Raw genomic sequence first — 23,340 nt, 5'->3', positions numbered from 1 at the left:
AATAATATCAATTCTCCTATTTTAATAATCTGTCAAATTATCAAATTGTAAATGATGCATATCTAAAAATTAAAACTTTAAATTTTAATTATTTGTATGACATGTTATAAAATATTTTAGAGATATTATTATAGGTTGAAAATACAACATTACAATTGTTCTATAGAATTGAGCTTTAGGAGAAACATACACTATTATATCAGTATATATATATATATATATAAATTTACATAATTATTAATTTATGATATTATTGGGACCATATTTTATAAGGAGATTTCGAAAAAATTATTATCTTATTATCTTATCGAATATTGTTAATTTTTACACTGGCCCGACTTGGGACCAGCAAAATTTATTAATTTATAGTGTTTATTAATTTATAGAGTATTAATTTATAAAGGTTTTACCGTATGTACCGTGAGTTACCTAAAAGTGAAACATTGACATGTCAACACATGTGTATCCATTAAAAAAGGGATGATGTTTTAATCCATGAAAGAAGAGCACGTCCTTATTAAAGACGAGCATACTATAGATAAAATAAGGTGTAGAAAACAAAAAAGTTTCGTAGGTGTTCGAATACAAGACATACATCATTAATTATACACGGATGAGTAGTTTAGTATAGTAAAACCTCTATAAATTAATAATGTTGGGACCAAGATATTTTATTAATTTATAGTGATATTAATTTATAGATATATTTTTAATAGTTTAAATTTTAAAAATTATGAATTGAGACAATTTTAACAAAAATTTCGGATATTCAAAATTTTATGGTATTAAAATTGAATTTTTAATATTTAGAAAACATTATTAACAATAAATTACAAATACAATAGACAAATTCACCTATACACATGACATACATAAAATTAAAATTATGAATAATAATATAGATTGTTTTATTTTAATAGTCAATCAAACTATCGAAATGTAAATAATGGATATCTAAAAATTGAAAACTTTAAAAAAATGTAGCTATATTTATGACATGTTACAAAAGATTTTATATCATTATATTTTAAAAATACAACATAACAGTTGTTTTGTAGGTATGAGCTTTAGGAGAAACATACATTATATTTTTTTTTCTTTACGTACATTATATATATGTAAATTTACATGATTATTAATTTATGATATTATTGGGACCATATTTTATATAGGGATTTCAGAAAAATTATTATCTTATTATCTTATCAAATTTTGTTATTTTTTACACTGGGCCGACTTAGGACTAACAAAATTTATTAATTTATAGTGTTTACTAATTTATAGAGTATTAATTTATAGAGGTTTTACTGTATTCTGATCCTACATGGCTCCGATTTGTTGGTCAATTCAGTTTATGTGAGACTTATCTCGAAAGCATAGTCTATTTAGGAGACTAATTAATCAAGGAGACCAACTCATGTCCACAAACAAAACTTCGTGTTGAATACAACACACGACCTTGTAATATTAAACTATCATAAAAATTGCAATAGTGCAATGTAACATAGTATTCTTATCAGACTATTATTTTGGAGTAACAAAAAGACACGACAACATACCTGCTCCAACTAAAGACTATTCCAATGACAAATCATTTTCTTAAATACCCACTGAGATTCTATTTCTATTTGCTTTACTTTGTTTTTTTTTTTTTTTTTTTCCTGAGAAAGACCAAAGACGACTCCTTTCTCTTTGCATTTAATTTTAAGTAAGTTTTAATATTCTAGTAATTATTTTCACAAAAGTAGTGGCCTTAAATAATTTATGATTTTTATGAAAAAGTTAAATTATTTCCAATGATATCATCATTTACAAAATTTGATTAGCTCTATATAACTAATTTTTACCAATAAAATAATAACATGTGGAACATATGAAGACAAACGTGAAAAGCATAAGCATATTGAGGCAGCAAGTTGGTGTAGTGATGCAGAGGAGAGGAAGTGATACAATACCAAATCGAGAATCTCAATGGTAGTGGCCGACGACTGTAATAATAGTATAGAGGCAAAGTATAAACTCGTTTTTTTAATACTAATTTGATTTTTTTGGTTGGGACAATTTGACTGATGTTGGCTTGGTGTTTCGGGCTCGCTTTCGAATATAGATGATTGTACAGTTGTATGATTTATCGAGCGAATTTGCCACAGCAATACATATTATGTGGATTTCCATTTAAATAATGATTTATCAATGCATTATATATCACAAAACAAACCATGCTAAGCATTTCTATTTACTTATTTAAACAATGGTGTTATAGTTTAATCCTATTACCATGTGGCATATTACAAAAATGTGAATACATTTTAATTAATTTAATAACTAACAAAAAAAACTTATATTAGTTTATAAAATAATAAGATAATAATTTTTTTTTTGAAATTATTTAACATATTCTGTTTATTGTTTCAGATATATTAAGAAACAATAACAAATTATTTAAAACAATTATAAAACTTAATTTTATTTATAAAACTAAAAATTAATTATTTGCATATCTCTAAATCGTTTAATAATGAGATATATATTTTAGAACTAAGATATAACATTGCTTATATTTTAAAAATATCTCTATATACGTATTTAAACATTGTTGTTAGAACTTTAACCAGCTTTGATGTGGCATATTATGAAAAAATGTTATTGCATTTTAATTAATCTAATAACTAACAAAAAAAATTATATTTGTTTTCAAAATAATAGAAGAATATTTTTGAAATTATTTTTTTATAAATAATATTCACTATATAAACAATACTAAGTTTATAATGTTGACAATAAACATATACATAATCTAATTGTAATTTCACATATAAAGTTAATATATATACTAACATGTTATACTAATAACTATGATGGTGTTAATATTAACACCAATCACTATTGTAAATTTGGTATATTAAGATCTTTAAACACGTTCACTTTAATTTGTAATATCATATCACAAGTCAATACATGTTTTGTTGGTTTTTTTAAAGTTTTTACCGAATTTATAATTAACGAATTTGATATCGCACTCAAACCAAAATAGTTGTACCGACTACAGGTCGAAATTAGAATATAAAATTAAATTAATTAAATATATAATTCTTAAAAATATATAAAATAAATAAAATTTCTACTATTATTTTGTAACAATACGTAAATATTTTTTGTAAAGTGTGGATCATTATCTAATTTATATAGTAGTTAAACTAATTTATTGAGATGATGCAAATTTCCTATCACGAAAGGCCCACGAACATACAGAGAAAGCTTAGGCTTTCCGCCTTTCCCTCCCCAATACAATATAAAAACAACCTTCCAAAATAACCAAAAACAAAACCTAATGGACAATGAAGTTTGTATGGATTAGTGATTCGAGATTTGGATAATAAACATAGCTAGAAATTAGACTAAAAAGTAACTAAGTAAGCCTGCACTATTGTATTTATCGTAGCCTATTAAGGTAGGCCTAATGGCCCTTTTAATAATAATCCGACTGGCCCAAAGAGATATGAATCAGTGCCACTGCCACGTAGTTGTTTCTGATTGATTCTAGCTAGCTTGTACCTTGTAGTTGTGGAGTTGGTAATGTATGATTTGCATATTTGCATAAGTCAGAGTAGCGAACGACTCGACATTTAACGAAAGGAAAAATATTGATTTGTCTATATGTGGTTGTTAGAAAATGTTTTCTAGAAAAGAATTCAGGTAAAAATAGTTTTTAACTATCAATGAAAATTTGTAAATATTTTTTAATGTATTTTTTTAAAGTTTGTACACGTAAATAATATTGAAGTATCAAAATTGTGTGATCAAGAAAACAAATCATCAAAATTTTAATATGAAAAATGAAAGAAAAGTTGGAGACAAAAGGAAGTAACGAGATATATAGGACGTAAGACTTTTTTATGCCACTAAAAATGTTGTGTCAGCAAAATCCGAAATAATCCATGAGAAGTTGAGAACAGAAGTCAAGAGCTTATTAATTAAATCACATTGAAATCATTTAAAAATATATATATAATAATTTTATTTGTAAAAAATAAAATAAAAAAAGATTTTACTTTGTGTCTTGTATAAGCATATTCGGTGCAAATTTTATTATACGTTCATTTGCTGTTGTGCGTATAGAACAAAATAGTAAGTTTTTTTTTCTATTATAATAATTCAATCAACATTTGCATGCCGATGGTATTAGATTTTCTTTTGCGAAATATACAATAAATCTTATAAACAACTTTATTTCAATCATGACCTAATTCCAACACGATATATTTAAAAACTAATTCGATAAGACAAAAAAAAGTTAAACCGCTCTTCTTATCAAATCACACAAACAAAAAGGTGATAAGCTGAAGGGCACTTCATACATATTCACAAGACCCAATAGGGAAACCCAAAGAAGCTCAAGTTGTCCAAATTTTTCTTCTTTGTACTCTTCGATTAATTATGGACCACACAAATATGTATTAAAGACATAAATAAAAAATCTTGTTTAGTGATAATATATATAAGTGCGTCCACTTAGGGCAAGATAATATTTTTGAGAACCCAACGATATTAAATTAGGTCTCTTATAATTTGGGGCACACTTAGTGACCTAAATGAAAGTTAGGTTATGTCAATTCTCTTCTAATTGGTTTGTGTTTGTATATGTATATATATACCTCTCAAGAATTATATTGTACCTTTTGATATGTACATTATTAATAGGTAGTAGTGCAAGTCAAACGTGCCTGCTTTCATAAATATATATATTTGATATCATTTGGTGCGTGTAATAGCACTTTTAATTCGAACTTAATTGCATGGAAAAAACAAATTGATAAAGCAAATAAGAGTAATAAAGTTATTTCGTCACACCGTGAATTCTCTAATCAGAAAAGGAATATGCGAAGGGCTTTATTTGCTTACGACAATCCACTTTTCATGTGTTTTATACTTAACGTGACATCGTGTACGTATGTACGCACGCAATGCACACGCACACGTATAACTCTGAGTGGCTAGTGCATGTAATAGTAAGCGATCTAATTGATTTAAATATCATAATTTCGTGTATGGGAGAGAGAGAGTATGGGACTATGAAAGAGTGATCTGAAAAGAAAAACTTAATACCGTGTAATGAGCTAACTAACATTTTGGTTGGTGTAATTTGGGTAATATAAGTTACTCAATCATAAATTATAACAATCTTTGCAAACTTGTGATGAGTTAGTTATTAAAAAATGATTATGAGTATTTTCTATAAAAAAGAACTTACAATGTAACTATGATGGATTTTATAAAAAATATATAGAACTACGATAGACTATATATATAGTAAACAAAATAGGGTTGATTATACGTAAAATCGTAAAACCAAAACATGCGTAAAATCTTGGATCGTTTTAAAATGAGAAATTAATGGAAACTTCTTATATCTTGGGATATATTTTTTATTTTAAAATTTTTCTGACGTTGCAATGAAATGGATAGATGTAGTACGAAGGCAGGTTTCAACATCAGTGCTTATGCGATGACGACTTTGTAGCACAAAATTTAACTAATCATAATATAAGATTTCAATTAGGCCACTTACATCTTTTTTTTGTTTGCATATCAAAGTGGGAGAGAGTGATAAATAATATATATATTAGTACATAAACAAATAAAATTAATTCACCACTTAAAAAAAAAAAAACTCCAAGAACTTTGAAAAATATTATATACCCTTTATAATCTCTATATATGTAACACTCCATTGCCATTGTTCATAAAAAACACACCCAAAACATTCTTAACCAAAACATTCATTTTCTTGGAGGTTTTGGTTTACAGTTTAAGATTCAGGTTCTCGGATATAATACTATGGCATCACAAGAAGCAGGGAAGCTAGAGTGGAGGATAAGCGTACACAATGGAACAACAGAGAGATTAGTTCCTAGATCGGGACTAAGTGTAAGGATCTTTCATTGGCTAAAGGATTTGGTAATGAAGGTTATCGTGGAGCGCATCGCAAATTTTATGAGGAAAGCTTGGAGGATTGGGGCAGATGATCCGGCCAAAGTGGTACATTGTCTGAAAGTAGGACTCGCACTTTCATTGGTCTCAATCTTTTATTACATGAGACCTTTGTATGATGGTGTTGGAGGAAATGCTATGTGGGCTATCATGACTGTTGTCGTCGTCTTCGAGGCCAATGTTGGTACGTAAACTAAATCTTCAAAATTATGCAACCTTCTTCTTTTTAACGAGTGAAAACGACCTTATAATGTATGTATATATGTGTGTGTATCTCCATGTACAACAGGAGCAACATTCTCAAAATGTGTAAACAGAGTTGTGGCAACTATATTAGCTGGATCACTAGGCATTGCTGTTCATTGGGTCGCCACTCAATCAGGGAAAGCTGAGGTTTTTGTGATTGGATGCTCTGTTTTCCTCTTTGGTAATGGCCAAAACCCTAAAATGATCTGTCTTTTCTTGTAAATAACGTAAAGATGATCCATCTTTTATTAAATTCCTCTTTGTGGGTTTGATTCTTGCAGCTTTCACAGCTACTTACTCGCGGTTTGTGCCGTCATTCAAAGCCAGATTCGACTACGGAGCAATGATTTTTATCCTCACATTTAGCCTTGTCTCAGTAGGCGGTTACCGAGTAGATAAGCTAGTTGACATGGCTCAGCAAAGAGTATCAACTATTGCAATTGGAACATCTATCTGCATTATCATTACTGTCTTCTTCTGCCCCATTTGGGCAGGATCTCAGCTTCACCGTCTTATTGAACGTAACTTTGAAAAACTTGCCGATTCATTAGACGGTAAGGGGGATTACAAAACCAAAACTTGTTATGAAAGATTCAGCATTAGCTAGCTCGTGAGCTGACTATATTATTAAAACTGCAGCCTGTGTAGCAGAGTACTTCAAGGAGAACGAAGTCTCAACGAATCGAAATGTAGATGGAGACACTAACATGAAGTTACAAGGATTCAAATGTGTGCTTAACTCTAAGGGAACAGAGGAAGCCATGGTAACTTAACAGATTATCTATAAGATAACGAATAAGTTTTTTTTTTTTTTTTTCTGCTTTTCCGCCGCTTATTCTTCCTTTTCTTTCTATAATCTCAGGCGAATCTAGCGAGATGGGAACCTGCACATGGAAGCTTTAACTTCCGGCATCCATGGAAGCTATACGTAAAGATAGGTGCTGCTATGCGCAGATGTGCTTATTGCCTTGAGAATCTCAGTATCTGCATCAACTATGAATCAGAGGTAACCTTTTTTTTATCATAGTTTTGAAGAACTAACTTTTAGAGGTTGTTGTTAAACTAAAACCAGTGTCTTCTGCTTCTACAGGCTCCAGACCAGGTCAAGAAGCATTTCGGGGAAGCTTGTATGAAACTGAGCTCAGCTTCTTCAAAAATCTTAAGAGAATTAAGGGAAATGATGAAGAACACGAGAAAATCATCGAAGATGGATTTCCTGGTGTTTGATATGAACTCTGCAGTACAAGAGCTTCAAGAAACCTTGAAAACTGTTCCAATTGAGACAAACAAACCTAAAGACGAAGTCCCATCTGAAGAGGACAACAATGAAGATAAAGTCATATCGATGAGCCTACATGAAATCCTTCCCGTTGCCACTTTGGTTTCGTTGTTAATCGAAAACGCAGCTAGAATTCAAACAACCGTCGAAGCTGTCGATGAACTGGCGAATCTTGCAGATTTCGAACAGGACTTTAAAAAGAAAACTGGTGACAACAACACTAAGCAACCACCACTAAGTTCTTAAATCACTTTCAATTACATATTGAAAACTCAACATACATGAAGATTTTAAGCGGAGTTTTCATGTATATATAAGCTTTTTAGTATATGAGTTTGCTCCTTTCCGTAACTGGTTTCAAGGCCACAAAGCAAGTTATAGAACTAAATCTTGATAATACTGGAATCCACTTTTTTACAGTGTCACCATAGCAAAAAAGAAATGAGATCGAGGGGAAACTAAGAAGGATCATGACTACGCAGTGGCCAGTCTTATGTACTTATCCATGAACATAATAGAATCTATGTTCACCTGGAGACGCTAGTGTCAAAAGCTTTCCTTTTTCTCTTGAGGGTTTTAAAGCCAAGGTTCAGAGCCAAATCCTCAACGGGAACCTTGATCACATCGTTTCTAACACCGATATCAGTAGCATACCTGCTCATACAATACACGCCAGCAGTGACAGTTGCAACACCAACAGGATTTGGGATCAACAATGTGAGAGGTGAAGAGAGGAGTGCAGCTAGAGGAGCGCCCAGCATGGAGCTAGCTTGACCGCTTCTCCCAACCCCGTTCTTATCCAGAATGAGCAATCCTGTTTTGCAGTAGAGAGCAAAATCTTCACAGTTATTTTGGAAAACGTCGTAGTTACCAAATCCGTTTTGGAGAAGGTGCATTGCTCTATGGATGACTGTTTGAAACGGGTCAGATGGAGCGGTTGTGCAAGTTCCACCGCGAAATCTGGAGAGGAAAATCGAAGAGCTGACTCCATATTCGAAACGGTAGAGTGAACCCTTCTTGAGGAAGCAGTCAAGGCAAGAGAGTACTACTCCACTCTTTGGTTGTTTGTATCCACAGTCAGGAAATGTAGGGCAAGGAGCTTCTGAAGAATCATCAACCTCTGAAACTGAAGAGGAAGAAGAAGAAGCTAGTGTGGAAGATATCAAGCTGTGCTCAGGTTTGAAATGAACCACTTTGCAACCACCAACAAATACGCCTACAAATTCAGAAGAAAACAAAACAGTTTGAAATGTCAACAAAAGCAATCGAAATCTCTTTGGTACCACCAATTGAATTGACCACATCACTTAAAGAGTGAAACTATAGATTAAAACCCTACAAATTCAGTAACTTTGCCATCAAGATTAAAGCCCTAACAACCAAACAGAAATTAAAGATGACAAAAATCAAAGACTGTTTCTTTCTTTCTTTCTTCTTCTGTGCAATAGATAAAACCTAAAAATACGCAAGACCCAAATTGAGGAAAACTCTGGATGATGATGATTCACACACAATGCATATAAAACCCAATTGATGATGATATAAAGAAAAAAAGGAAGAATCAAAGCACCGTGGTGAGAATAGGCGAAAACGGCTCGGTAAGTGTAGATGTGATCACCAGGTTTAAGCTCGTCTCTCTCGACCTTGTTCGTGAGTACACCCATTGTTTCGTCTCTCAAAAAAAAAAAAAGCTTCCTCCTTTGCTTCAGGAGATTGAGTAGAAGGAAGGAGATCTTACGTCAGCGGCGGAGATATGATGATTTGGCTTTGGCGATCAAACTGGTGCTAACGGAATCTTTTGACGGCGTTAACTGTTAGATGACGACGATCACTGTGGAGGGTAATATGGTAATTTGAAACACGCGTGTTTAAATGGGTTTTTGTAACAAAGGTGTTATGGACTCTTATTATGTTTTAAAAAAATCTGCTCAACGGCCCAAAAATCGATTTGGCGCTTTAAATTAAAGGGGAGGTATTGGTTTAGGATTTAGAATGAATTTTAATAACTTTAAAAGTTAGGTAAAATATGTTGTTATTCAATCAAGACTTTTAAAAACTCTTTAAAAATTTGGTGTTATTGGTTGTGGATTTGTAAAAAGTTATTTAAAATCTTGATAAATCTAGTGTTATTGGATTAAGAGTTTTATAAAGTTATTAAAAGTTTTATGTTATTCAAGTAAAACAAAAGAATCTTGGATTGTTAATGAATTCAAATTTTATGTTATTGGTTTAGGATTTTATATCATTTCCTTCATAACAAAAGTCATGAAAACTCTTTCATCAAATAGAAAGATTTTACAAGATTAGAAAAAACAAATCATCAAGATTTTAAAAAACTTCCTAAACAATCTCTTAGAATCTTTCATTTTTAACTTTCAATTATCTATAATTCTATCAATCAGCAAGAACATAAAGTCATTAAAATTCTTTCTAAATCCTAAACCAATACCTCCCCCTAAGTCATTGTCATCATCTATTGCATTGATTAAAAATACCTATACAGTATTGTTTGGTTGAACTTGTTAAAAGTAAAGATTTTTTCATCTACTTATTTTAGTTAAAACATCCTATATTTTGAAACGGAGGGAGTACTAATTATGTTTACAATCATTGATTATAATTTATATATTGCCTTTGCCGGTTAGAAGACTTGTGTGATAGGCATATACTCCATCTGTCTCATAAAGATTGATGTTTTAAAATATTTTTTTGTCTCAGATGTTTTGTAAACTTCAAGAAGTAATCATTCAAAATATTTGAAATTTTGAATTGTTATTGGTTTAAAATTAAATAATATCTCTTTAGTCAAAGAAAAAAATATATTTAAACTCAGTAATCATTGTTTTCTTAAAATGTATAAAAGCTTCTAAACATTAATCTTTATGAGACAAAGAGAGTATAAAATACTAAACTAATCTAAAAATTGCATAGAAACTTGAAAACATCATATATTATAAAATAAAAAAGCTATATAAAACATCTTATATTTTGAAACGGAGGGAGTATAATAAAGCTATATTGGTTAACTAGCAATTGACCTGCGCGGTAGTTACATTAAGATGTATTCCAGATTTTGTTGTGTATTTTATTTTTTTTGTTACGTAAATTCATCTTTACGTTTATTTTTGTATTTGATTTTGGTTGTTTATGTTGTTTTGTTGAATATTTTTTTTTATAAAAAAGAAGGGTTTGAGCAAGTATAATTTAGTTTGCTGTTTATTTTTTACACATAATAACAACTACAATATGTTCCCGATTCTGAACATGCCGTCGTCCGTTGTGGAATGGGATATAACCATTGTTAAAAATTAATATATAATGGTAGATGAAATTAATTTAAATATATTTATATTTATTAAATATTTGAATGAAAACTTAAATGAAAGAGACCGATACATAAGTTTTAAATAGAACTGCAGTTACTGAATCTATGTATGCCATTTTATATAGCTGTTTCAAATAGTTTTTTTTCCTTTTTTATTATAACGTCTACTAATTATGTCAGTTTAAAGTGAATGCATTGACTAAATTTATGCATACCATTTTTAAAGTGAATGTATTAATATTCTGCAATATCTCTATTATATTTATTAGTAACAAAAATGTCGTAACGCTTAGTATCTGATTTCTGCCTATAAAAGAAAGAGATACATGTCATTTGTGAAGATATCTTCTTCAGTTTTTTTTCCCAAAAAGATTTATAACATTTTTCACAAGAAATGGGTGAATATGATAGAGTGAAAGATCTACATTCGTGGAGATCTAACTGGAAGATTCAAGTGAAAGTATTAAGGAAGTGGAGGAAGGTTACTCAGGACGATGCAACGATTCAACTAATTTTGTGTGATGCATTTGTAAGTATATTGATATTTACCTGTTAATATTTTTAGATTAGTTTAACAATTAGCAACATATGTTTCAGCAATTGTTTTTTGTTCATTTGATATAGGGTGACAAGATTGAAACAACGATTACTGAAGATATGTTCGAAACATTTGATCATGAAATAGAAGAAAATGATTGGAAAGTATTTTCTACTTTTTCTGTCTGTTTCAATGACCGGAGGTTTAAGCACACTGATTGTGATTACAATATCATTCTCATCAATGAAACCATTGTTGAGAAATCAGCAGTGACTTCCAACAATCACTTTTTTGAACTTGAAACGTTTGATAGACTTTTTGAAAGATATCATGCTGTGAGAAATCTCCCAGTACGTATTTTTACATTCTTATATTTTTTTCCTTGTTGTAATCAATAATTTTATACAAATAATCTGTTTTTAACAGACATAATGGGTGAAGTCGTGAATGTGGAACCTCTTTTTAATCTACATGATCCAAATGCGGAGATGCCACATGAGATGATTAGGATCTTACGGTTTTCTTTAAGAGATTTGAGGTTTGTTAACTTTCTCACTGATTTTGCGCACATGAATTTCTTGATGTGCTTAAATTAATCTCATACTAAGGCATGTTTTGGTGTAAACTATAGTGGACTTGACATACCATGTTTGGCATATAATGACTTGGCCGATAATTTTTACAACAATTGGTGGAGCACAGGATGTTATCATGTTGTTGCAGTCCTCCAATTTTGGCATGTCAAATACCAAAGTGGAGGTAATATAATAAAACTTTATGATTAATATTATGCTACATTAGTATTTAGGTCTATATTAAATGATAAACCAGCTGAATGTTTATAATACAACTGGTAACGATAATGTACATTAGTATTTAGAGGTATATTTGATAGTAAATCAACCTAATTTTTATAATACTTTTTGTAATCATTTAAGCTTATATACTTATTGTAATTTTAGGTATAAGAATGGAAATGTATTCTACACCAGGGGTTTCAAATATTTATTTTAAACCAGCAATTGCAGAGGTGGAAGATTTTCAGAGGAGGTAAGTTTATACTTTCATTTCTAGTATATGATATAAATAATGAAAGAACAACTGTTTAAATTTGTACGAAACTATTTTGCAGGCTTGAGTACAACCAAAGTTCTGAAGATGATGAAAGTGATTGAGGAAATAGTGGTTTTAAAATTTCAATAAGACACATGTGGTGTCCTCCTCTTTAATTTTAAAGATTTGAAAGTTAAAGTTTTCTTTAAAGACTTTTGTTTGCATTTTTATGTTTGTGGTTCAAGATAAATGTGCCGTTATTTGAAGACTCCAACCTAATTAATTTTAATATTTTAGGGGGAGGTATTGGTTTAGGATTTAGAAAGAATTTTAATGACTTTAAAAGTTAGGTAAAATATGTTGTTATTCAATCAAGACTTTTAAAAACTCTTTAAAAATTTGGTGTTATTGGTTGTGGATTTGTAAAAAGTTATCTAAAATCTTGATAAATCTAGTGTTATTGGATTAAGAGTTTTATAAAGTCATTAAAAGTTTATGTTATTCAAGTAAAACAAAAGAATCTTAGATTGTTAATGAATTCAAATTTTATGTTATTGGTTTAAGATTTTATATTATTTCCTTCATAACAAAAGTCATGAAAAATCTTTCATCAAATAGAAAGATTTTACAAGATTAGAAAAAACAAATCATCAAGATTTTAAAAAACTTCCTAAACAATCTCTTAGAATCTTTCATTTTTAACTTTCAATTTTCTATGATTCTAACAATCAGCAAGAACATAAAATCATTAAAATTCTTTCTAAATCATAAACCAATACCTCCCCCTTAATTTCTTTCATCTTCTTCTTCTTCTTCTTTTCCTCTATATATCAAATCTTTTTACGTTTCTTCTTGGTATAGGTCTCCGCGAATAATTCCAATCTTCAGATCATATATTAGATTTGCGTCTTACCTAATTTCACAAGCCAATAAACCTTAATTTAGTGATCTCTACCTGATTCGATAAAAGTTGCGTTTTTTTTCCTTCTGCTAAAATTTAGTTTTCCATGAAGAAGGTTCTTAATCGAGGTTTTAAGCCTGCTAAATGGTAAAATTATATTATGGGTTTCTCTTCTTTTCCATTCTATCTTCTTACTTTTTCAAATTATGTTTCAACAACATCTTTAGATTCTATTTATGTCTGATTTTTTTTTGTATTTGTTCATCGGTTGTCTTTTGGTTTTGATTTATGTATTTGGTTGTTGTTGATTTATTGAATTTATACAATGCAGCAAGACAGCTATGCAAATGGCGAATTCACGGCTCAAGATACTGAAGAACAAAAAGGAGATTCAGATTAAACAACTTAGGAGAGAATAAGCACAATTTCTCGAGTCTGGACATACCCCTATTGCTCGAATTCGGGCAAACCAATCTTATAAATTGTAAATTTTGGGAATGTGGCAAGTTTTTTAAAAGTATTATAGAATCTGAGTTTCACTTGTTTGTTTGTTGATGGAAATTGGGAATGTGGTTTGTGTTTTTTATTCTCTCAGGTGGAACATGTGGTTAGGGAAGAGAAGAGAAAGGCAGTTTATGAGCTTATTGGCATATATTGTGAACTTATTGTTGTTCGTTTGGGTGTTATCGAATCTCAAAAGTAAGAAAGATTTGAACTTTGACAACTCTTCATTGCTGTTGTGTTTGTTTATCTTAATGTATTGATGTTTGTGATATCATATACTTCAGTAACTGTCCCATTGATTTGAAAGAAACTGTCTCGAATGTCTTATTTGCTTCCCAGAGGTTATCATCAGATGTCTCTGAGATCTCTGAAGCATTTCACAACCAAGTACGGGAAGGATTTTGTTTCATCTGCTATTGAGTTGCGTCCAGATTCTGGTGTGAGTCACCTGGTAAGTGTCTGCGTCTTTTTTAATCTTTGATGGTGACTTTCTATCTATGAATCTTTTTTGATTGTGATTGTTATCTTTGTAGCTGGTGATAAAATTGACTGCCAAAGCCCCCGATGGTCCAACTAAGGTAAAAAATTTTTGTCGCAATTGCTGAGGAACATAATGTCGTTTGGGAGGCACAATCTTTTGTTAAACCAGATCATCATCTTTTGATCGTCTATGTTCTGATTTGATATGGTGGTTCCATGTTTTGTTTACTTGTTATACTTTCAGGTTTGTTCCTTGTTTGTTTTGTTTGAATTATGTTGGAGGAGTCACTATTGTTTAAGAAAGAGAAATACATAGATTGCTATTTTGAATTGTGGAATTGATTTAAGGTTGATAACATTGGTAAATCGTATTGTTGATCCTTTACCTAAATGAAAAAGACAAACTTGAGCATTTGTTTGTAGTAATAGCAGTGTGCGCATCTATTTTCCATGTCATTCACGGTGCAGTTGATAGTTGGTCCGATTGTTGCCAATGTAGTGTAGTAGCATGGTAGGTTTTGTACATTGACTCTGTGTAATGCCTTTTTGATATCTTTCCAGCATTGATCACCTCTTGCTTTGTTTTGTTTCCAGCCAAGTTTGTCAAGCCAAATTTTCTCTTCATCTGCGTCACCCCTGCACAACTTCACAATTCCATAAAGGTACATACCGTTTTCGTAACTACCTTCTGCTGCCTTCTTCAAGTGTTCGAGCCATGTCTGTGTGTTGTTCTTTTGAAAATACTCTTGGATTCCTTTGATATAGTGAGCCTCGACATTTTCACTTGCAATGCATTTCTCCATGAGGTCTTGGTATCTCGTTAGTGTTGCTAGTGGATTCATGCCTAGGGGCCTTAGGTTGATATTCTTGTAGACTCTCTGATCTTGTGCTGCTTTGGCTAGATGTGGTGATGCTTGCATAACATTTCTTACGGTTCTGCGTGAAAGCTTAGCAACCCGAGAGATTATCTCTCCAAGGATGTCTTTTGGTAGTTCTTCAAGGGAATAAGGTGTGTTTGGTAGCATTTTTTGCAAGTTGTTTGTGATTTTTAAGTTCAGAAATTTTCTTACTGTTATTTATAGGCTAGACGTGTGTTACACTTACGTTTATGTGTGTTGTAATATTTACTTTTCGCCTCCCATTTCTTTCTTTTCATTGTCTCATTGTTATTGATGGTGTAATGAGTTTTGTCGTTTCTTTTTAATTACTAATTTAGGTCATAATTGTGTGTTTAAGTTGGCTGAATGGAGTTTGGTATCAAATTTGTAGTCCTTTCATTTTTCCACCGTTTTAAACTTGTGAACAATTAGAAGTTTGTTATTAAAAGTATAATTGTAACACCTGTGGCGTATAGGTGAAATCGACTTTCTCTGTATTTTATCTTTTATAGAATAGTATTACTATTTGTTATGTCTAATTATAACACAGGTGTCTGTTTGTTAGTTTAATTTAAGTTATGCGTCTCTTATTTGTAGGATTTATTGTATGTTTTTTTATTAAATAAATAAGTAATGAACTTATTTGATTTTTAGAAAAATGGATTATACTTTACCGGTTTTTAAATATTATATGTTGATAAATGTTTTTTTATTTAAAAAGCTTGTTTAATAGTGTTTTGCTTTTTTGTTCCATTTTCCTTTTTACTGTCCTCTTTTAGTTTGTAAGATATTTTGTTTTAAAAACTAAGGTTATGCAAGAAGTAAATAAGACTATGTAGTGAAAATTGCCTATATACTGTTTTAAAAAATCCTTTTCTTATAGATCTGTTGCCCTACATACAGGGCAATTTCTCGTTTCATATAACCACGTAATAATACATTGATTGTGATAGATGTGGTTACAGTGGAGTTTGTTTATTTCATCTTCCTCTGTAAATGTTGCCAAACAAATAACACAGTTTTGAGCTTCCTCTGCTTTGGTTGGTCTTCTTTTTGATGTTTGTAGATTGGCAATGATCATCTCGATGTTTTCAATGTAGTTTGCCTGGAAGTTGTAATTCGTAACTGTCAAGTGTATAAGAAAAGTCCCATTGCTTTGAATCTCTGTTTGTAGAACAGCATTGAGAAATTGGATAAACCATGCTCTTCTTCTTCTTGCCTCGTTGACTGGTATTGCATTAGATGCTAGATGGTATAGGAGATTACCTCTGTAATGTGCCAATGTTGATTCGTCAGCGTTTCTTGGGTAAGGTATGTGGACTTGGATTTGATTTTCACCCAACTGTGGCCTTCTAATAGTGAAGAGTATTGCATTGTCGCTCTGTAGATTGGACGACAGAGTTTCATATGAGAACGTAAATTCTCGATTTTGGTATCTGACCATTTCAGCTCTGAGTTTGTAAATTTAATCTTGCTTTTTTGATAGCTTTTGGAATAAATTATGCGGTTGCTATATATATGGATTTCGTGTACTTGATTTTTTAGAGTCCTCCATTAATAAGCTTTAGTTGTGGATTGTTTTCCTCTGATTGTTCATCTGCCTGCCGTTTCTAATTTCTTCAATGGTGTAGTGGGGTTTTTATTGTGTACTTCAATTGGTTTGGAATGTTTTGTAACGAACCCTCTATAGTGGGGTAATTTGAATATATTGAATGTTTACTATTCCGTAAAGAGTGTTTTATTAGTTGTCGTCTATATAATTTGACATTTTTCTAACTGGGCCTTCCTATTTTAATTGGCCTGGGCCTATATATTTTTTTAAGACTCCAGAGTCTTTTTTACCGTTGTTTTGCGTTGTTTTTTTTTTTAAGTTGAGGTACATCTGCTTTTTGTGTAATCTCAGTGTGGACTCTTATGTTTCCACTTATTTAAAATTACCTAATACCAAAATTACGGTTAATTTTGTTTTTTTTTGTTGGTCTTGGTTTTTAAATTTGTTAAACTCGTTTTATCCACGTGATTTAAGTCTCAAGTAGTTTCTTGTTTCCAATTTTTTGTAGGAAATTATGCGTATAATTTGGGTATATTGTTTGGTGTATTTGTGCACCTATTCCTCCATTTTCAATGTATTTTACGTAATCTTATATGTTCATGTTTACTCTGTAATTATAAGGTTTTTGAAAAGTTCCTTTCAGCAGTTTGTTTACATCTTCTTCAGTTCTTCATTTATTTGGAGCTATGACCTGTTTTGCTATAGTCGTACTAACCTCTTAAGGAATATAGCTGAATTGTTTGCGTATTTAAATTGACTGTTCTCTTTATTGATGATCTTTTTATAAAAAAACAACTTAAAATAGAAATGAGAAACTCGAAATCAATGCAAGGAGTTCAAATACATTGCCTTTTATTTTAATATTTTTTTACAAACTTCCTCATCTGTTTGTAGTAATAGCACTTCTTGCACCTTGTATCCATGTCGTTAACTTTGCATATCTGGTTAGGCTTGTTGTCCCTTATGGATTGGAAGTAGCATGGTTTCTTGATGATGTGGATGCCTTCCAAAGATATTTTGATCTTCCTCCAACAACGATCAGACCTTGAAGTTGATTTTTTCATTCTAGCTTATCCAAATATTCTTTACCTATCTCTGTTTCTCTCCTGCATAACATGAGAATCCCATATAGATAAATGTCTTTATCATACAAACCTTCAGCAGAGGCTTGGAGATGATGTAGGCCGGTATTTGTGTTGTTGTGGTAGAAATACTCTTTAATGCCTTCAATGTAATGAGCTTTAGCATTACCGGATTGTAGGCATCTCTTCATAAGTGGTTGATAGTTGTTTAATGTTGCTAATGGATTCATTGCCAGGGTCTTGAGGTTAAGATTCTTGGACACTCTTTCATCCTGGCAAGCTATTGCTAGTTCATGAGAAACTTAGAAGCAATGTCGAACATCCTGACGCCCAGATTTTGCAACCCTGGATATAATGTTGCCAAGAAGATCTTGCGGTAAACTTTCTAAGACTGAATATTTTTTAGTAAGAGGCATATTTGCTTTGTTTTTTTGTTGTGTGACTTTGGGTTTTGAGTCTCTTCAGTATATTTCTTATATAGTTGAGATCACGGTGCCGTTTCATTGTTTTAACGGATCAATAAACGATAGTAATTGAATTTTTGGTGTTAATGGTCCTTGATTACTGTCATGATAGTGGGGGTGGTGGGGAGTCGAAGCGTAATTGATGTTTGAGGAGGGTTTGTAAGTATAATTGATTTGCCGTTTTAAAATCTGTTTTCTTATTTTCATCTCTATTATATTCTGATGCATGTGGTTACTTCTAAGTGGGCCTTTTGCTCACTTTGTATGAATCAGTTTTCCATTTCATATAATGCCTCTTTTCGTTAAGCCCATTATTTTTGTGTTCTCTGAACTTTGTTATTATGTTTTAAATGTGTTTTTAAATTCTATGATCAGTTTGATATGTGTATAATGAAGAAGTTGACCATTTTTATTGAAAAGAAAATTGTTTTTTGAAAAGAAAATATGTCTTTCTTTCAATAACAGGATTACATAGTGGTTTTCGTAGTTAAATGCAACTTGGTAGTTGTTTTTTTGCTTGATCACTATGCTCCTCTCCATTGTCCTGAGAAGAAATATAAACCAGAGTTAGTATCTTGTGTTCCTTTTTAAAACAGAAGCTTTATAAGAATAGTTGAAGTCATTGTACATGTCCTATTTGTGTATAAATGAGGATCAGTTAGGACTATACCTCTTTAAGTGTTTATGTTATTAAAGACTTCTTTGTAGACAATATTCATAACCCCTGCGGTACCATCTTTCTCTGATGATGCATCTAGTATTTTCAAACATGTATTCGATGTTACACATGATAGAGCCACATACAACTGTCCGTCTGTGAACACAGATTGTGGTAAGTAAAGAGCGACTTGTTTCAAACTTTGGCCTTGACTATTGTTAATTGTCATTGCGTAGCAGACTCTAACTGGGAATTGCTTTCTTCGTAGGGTGAAAGGATGCTTGGTGTCATTAGGAGACAAAAAAATCCTTGGGATGAGGACTTTTTCACCAACATGAGTGCCAACGAGTATCTCTGCTTCTGTTATCCATTGACTGAGTTTTGTTATAAGTAGTCGTGTACCATTGCATAACCCTTTTTCTGGTTTAGATTTCTCAGGAGCATTACTGGTACCCCCACTTTCAACTGTAATTGGTGGTTTGGTAGGCCTGGAAACTCTAGAGAGTTTAAATATTCAACTGTGTATAAATTATTCCAGTCTCCAACTGGTGCAAGCTCTGTGTTGATTGAATCTGAGCTTAAATACTCTTTACTGTCTCCAGGCACCATGGATAGCTGGTAGTCATTTATCTCCCGGACAGTCTCATTTCGAGGAGTCAAGATTGCCCTCTCTGTTAAGTATTGTCGTTCCATGTATGACTGAGAAAATGAAGGATATGCAGCATTTGAAATCGTTGCTAGATGGTTGCCTGAGTTTGGTAGCAATAAACTTTCTTCTATACATATTATGCACCCTCCTACATGTTCATCATGGTTTGTGCTTGCTGACCTTGAATTTCCATCCCCGACTTTTAAAATCCAATCTGCAAAAGCTGCATCTACTGGTTTAGTCTCATGTTTTTTGTCAGTTTGTAAACTTCACAGGAACTCCACAAATGAGATCGATTTAATGACGCCTGGACAGTGTCTTGGCGACTTTCTTGGGGTATTACTGGTAAAATCTGCCTGAAATCTCCTCCTAGCAAAACTATTTTCCCTCCAAACGGCTTGTTCAGTGCAGTCTCGTCGTCTAATGCCATCAAGTCTCTCATTGTACGATCTACAGCTTCAAAAGCATGTTTATGTGCCATCGATGCCTCATCCCATATGATTAAGTCAGCCTTTGTTAATAAGGTACCTAGCATTGTCCCATGCTTTATTTCACAAGTAGATGCTTCGTTGATGTTGATTGGTATCTTGAAACATGAATGAGCTGTTCTTCCGCCAGGCAGGAGCAGAGCTGCAATACCAGCAGATGCAACAGGGATTACGACCTTGCTGATTGAGTGGAGTTTAGCAATGATGGTTTTGTAGAGGTATGTTTTCCGAGTGCCTCCTGGTCCTTGTAGAAAGAACAATTTTCCTGACTTAGCTTCAACCGAATTCAACACTGCCTAGTATATTTTTTTTTGGTCTTCATTCAAAGATGGGAATAAACTGCCATGGTCTTCCCTCTCTTTATCGATGTCAAATTGCAGGTCTTCTGTCAAGATACTTTGGCTGATTCTTTTCAAAATTGCTTTGTCAGGCAACGGCATGTCAGGGAAATTTGTGAGAGACCTATCATTGTCCATTAATAGCTGCTCTATTTCAATCAAAGCATATTGCTCCAACTCGACATCTTTTAGGTCTAAATGTGTGAACTGAAAGACCTTTTTTTGGTTCTGCTGCACATCTTCGGCTAGGTATCTCCAGTTTTTGGTCCAAAGTTGTCGAGGATTTGCTACTTCACAGTAGATAAGCAACTTGACAAATAGATATCGCATTTGATAAGCTGTTGCCCATAGTGCCGCCTCTTTAAGTACATCATGCCACTCTTTATCATCGTCTAGTAATCCTCTAATGTAGCATGCTTCTTTATTTGTTGCATAGACTACTCCCCCAATTGTCTTAATGTCATCAAAGCTTGTTGCTCCTCTTACAATATTCAATAGAATTCTGAGATAAAACAAATCCCCAGCTGATGGGTGGATATGTACAATCCTCCCAATAGCAAAACCTTGTTTCCTCTTTGTCCAGATCTTTGTAGTGTTCCAGACATAAAATTTAGGGAATTCCATATATGTAAGGTTGTATGCTTTTGTTTCTGATATGTATCCTACATCAACTGACTCTTTCTCTCTTTTGTTAGTGGCCATCCATTCAGTGAGCATTGTCTTTTCCACATCTTCTCTAGTTATAATGTTGTTCAAACTTTGCAATTGGTCAAATAGCAGTCTCTGTTGATCTTGAAGATGAATTTGTAGTCGTATCACGGCTGGCTTGTGATAATGAATGTGGAATGCAAAAATCCTCCAAACTGCTTCGCATGCAGAAACGTAGCGGCAATCAAGGTACTCACTGATTTCATCGACAGGTTGTGCTTCTTCTTTGTCCAAACTCTTCTTTTTTTTTCCTCTACTGGGTCTGACAATCACAAATGTAGCTTTGTCCACACCTTTAGTTATATATTTGAAAAGATACTTAACTGCACTTGTCTTACAACACCACTCTACATTGATATGAGCCATATACTTTTTCAGCAGGTTGATGTTATGCGGTACAACATGGCGATTGTCCAATCTTGTTAGACCCTTGAAAACAAATTTGGAATCATCGTTACGGCGCCGGTAGACAACGTAACCGGAGTTGTCAATGGTGGTGTTGTCCACAAAAGCTTGTGGGTACTTCTTACTGCATAAACCATTTTCCATGCATGGTGAGTATGGTCTATCGAAACCACAAGGACCATGCATCATATGCTTCTCTACCAGTTCGAAACCTTCTCTGTCTATTTCCTTATCTGGTAATTCAGCAGAAATGAATTGATCAATGACAGCTGGTTCTGGGTTTTTGCTACTACCTTCTAACCACAGTAGGATGTGTGCATGAGGCAGGCCTCTTTTTTGAAACTCTATTGTGTACACTACTGCATAATAATAAAATTGCACACTTGTAAGATTTACATGTTTTGCTAAGTCTTTATATTTAAATTACACTAATTAAAATACCTGCTACATGAATAGGAAAGAAGACTCCTTTGTTAAAATCAGAAAGCATCTCTTCTAGCTTCATTTTGAAGAATCTTGATTGGAGGTCAGGCCTTGAGTTTGATCCTTCAGTAGTATATGTTTGTAGATGTTCTGTAAACTCAGGCCAATTAGGGTTTGCTGTGAAGGTGATAAATAAGTCAGGGTTTCCAAACCATCTACATATAGCCATTGCATAATTCCACGGCTATATGTAGATGGTTTGGAAACTTGATGGACTACATGGTACTTCTCTACCATATAACGTGGACCTGCAGTGAAACTTGATGGCAATATTATTCTTTTTCCAATCCGTTTAGCATATGTTTCTCCTCTTTCAACAGCATCGTCAACATTGTTATACAAATCAGCTCTTAATTTTTTTTGATTAAGAGCTATAAAACGAAGTCTCTCTTGCTATGTAGCTGTGTAGGCATCAACAATGTATTGATGGAATGATCTGCCTCCCTTAGTAATAGTCATACCTTTTGTTAAGCGTGTTTGAATCTGACAAGCATAGTATTCTCTCATGGTCATATATGATCTTCTTACTTGGCTCTCTGCTGATGAATGATATGTTATTTCTTCATGATATCCAGATTCACCATAAGGGAACAGTAAAGGGTACTGAAGGCTCATATAAAGAGTATGAAGATCACTTATCCTTTGTAGTTCAGTAGTCTTAAATTGGAGGATAACATCACGTCCACGAGTTGCTGTACTGAAATCTCCAACTATCAAAGCAGCTATTTCATCTCCAGTAGGTAAATCATATTGTCTTCCTTTCTTTGCTTGGTTGACCAATCTTATATTGAATTCTTTGCATTGCCCATCTTCATATCTATCCCTTGCTTTTCTGAAAACCTTTGCCAGTTCATTGATTCTATCTAGCATCATTATCAAGATACCAACAATCTCTTCATCAATTGGTTTCCCTTGTCCTGACCCTATCATCTTCTGCATACGATTTTTAATTTCATTTCTTGTGTCAAAAATGTATAGCCGTAGAAAACAGGGTTGTTTGCCATCCTCTGGTAACAGAGACCCAATAGAATGGTAATTTTGGCCATGGATTATGTAAGTATAAGGTCCTTGTGTGCCTGTCACTGTGTGATCAACTTTACCACCAGTTGATGTGAAAGCTAGCATTGAGTTCAGTACACGGATGTTGCGACGATAGTCTGATGATTCGTTGTACAGCTTCTCGATTTCTGGCGGTGTAGGTCGCAGTTTGGGTAATCTTACACGTCCTTGTTGACAACACATTGTTTGGTTTTTTGTTTCAGCTTTCCAAAGAAGGGCGTCACAAAATTGACATGGCACAATACCGGTGGAAGAAGAA

The 23,340-nt window shown here is 32.6% G+C and overlaps 2 protein-coding genes and 3 pseudogenes across 3 annotated transcripts; 2 read left to right on the top strand and 3 right to left on the bottom strand.

The window, feature by feature from the left end:
• The first annotated feature begins 5,728 nt into the window (after positions 1 to 5,728).
• On the top strand, positions 5,729 to 7,935 carry LOC104737657 (aluminum-activated malate transporter 10). The gene is made up of 6 exons (XM_010457882.2): positions 5,729 to 6,175; positions 6,281 to 6,418; positions 6,519 to 6,791; positions 6,877 to 7,001; positions 7,100 to 7,243; positions 7,328 to 7,935. The coding sequence occupies exons 1-6, from the start codon at positions 5,839 to 5,841 to the stop codon at positions 7,760 to 7,762; spliced, it is 1,452 nt and encodes a 483-aa protein (XP_010456184.1). The 5' UTR covers positions 5,729 to 5,838; the 3' UTR covers positions 7,763 to 7,935.
• Positions 7,738 to 9,445, bottom strand: LOC104738539 (protein LEAD-SENSITIVE 1-like). The gene is made up of 2 exons (XM_087480033.1): positions 9,087 to 9,445; positions 7,738 to 8,732 (listed from the first exon to the last, which is right to left on the bottom strand). The coding sequence occupies exons 1-2, from the start codon at positions 9,178 to 9,180 to the stop codon at positions 8,044 to 8,046; spliced, it is 783 nt and encodes a 260-aa protein (XP_087336159.1). The 5' UTR covers positions 9,181 to 9,445; the 3' UTR covers positions 7,738 to 8,043.
• A 3,852-nt stretch (positions 9,446 to 13,297) lies between these two features.
• LOC147930034 (uncharacterized) lies at positions 13,298 to 21,928 on the top strand (annotated as a pseudogene). Its single transcript, XR_015577459.1, has 15 exons — positions 13,298 to 13,480; positions 13,665 to 13,797; positions 13,929 to 14,032; positions 14,122 to 14,288; positions 14,371 to 14,415; positions 14,912 to 14,979; positions 18,066 to 19,125; positions 19,220 to 19,433; positions 19,554 to 19,764; positions 19,860 to 19,945; positions 20,057 to 20,124; positions 20,219 to 20,306; positions 20,519 to 20,675; positions 21,122 to 21,323; positions 21,513 to 21,928. The product of XR_015577459.1 is annotated as an uncharacterized LOC147930034 (transcript).
• LOC104738538 (uncharacterized) lies at positions 18,968 to 22,044 on the bottom strand (annotated as a pseudogene).
• Positions 22,041 to 23,264, bottom strand: LOC147930033 (uncharacterized; annotated as a pseudogene).
• Positions 23,265 to 23,340: the final 76 nt, after the last annotated feature.

Source organism: Camelina sativa, chromosome 13, assembly GCF_030686135.1.
Source record: "Camelina sativa cultivar CO46 ecotype springtype chromosome 13, ASM3068613v1".
Taxonomy (NCBI): Eukaryota; Viridiplantae; Streptophyta; class Magnoliopsida; order Brassicales; family Brassicaceae; genus Camelina; species Camelina sativa.
Note: the sequence above shows the minus strand (reverse complement) of the source record. Positions and strands in the feature narration are given on the sequence as shown.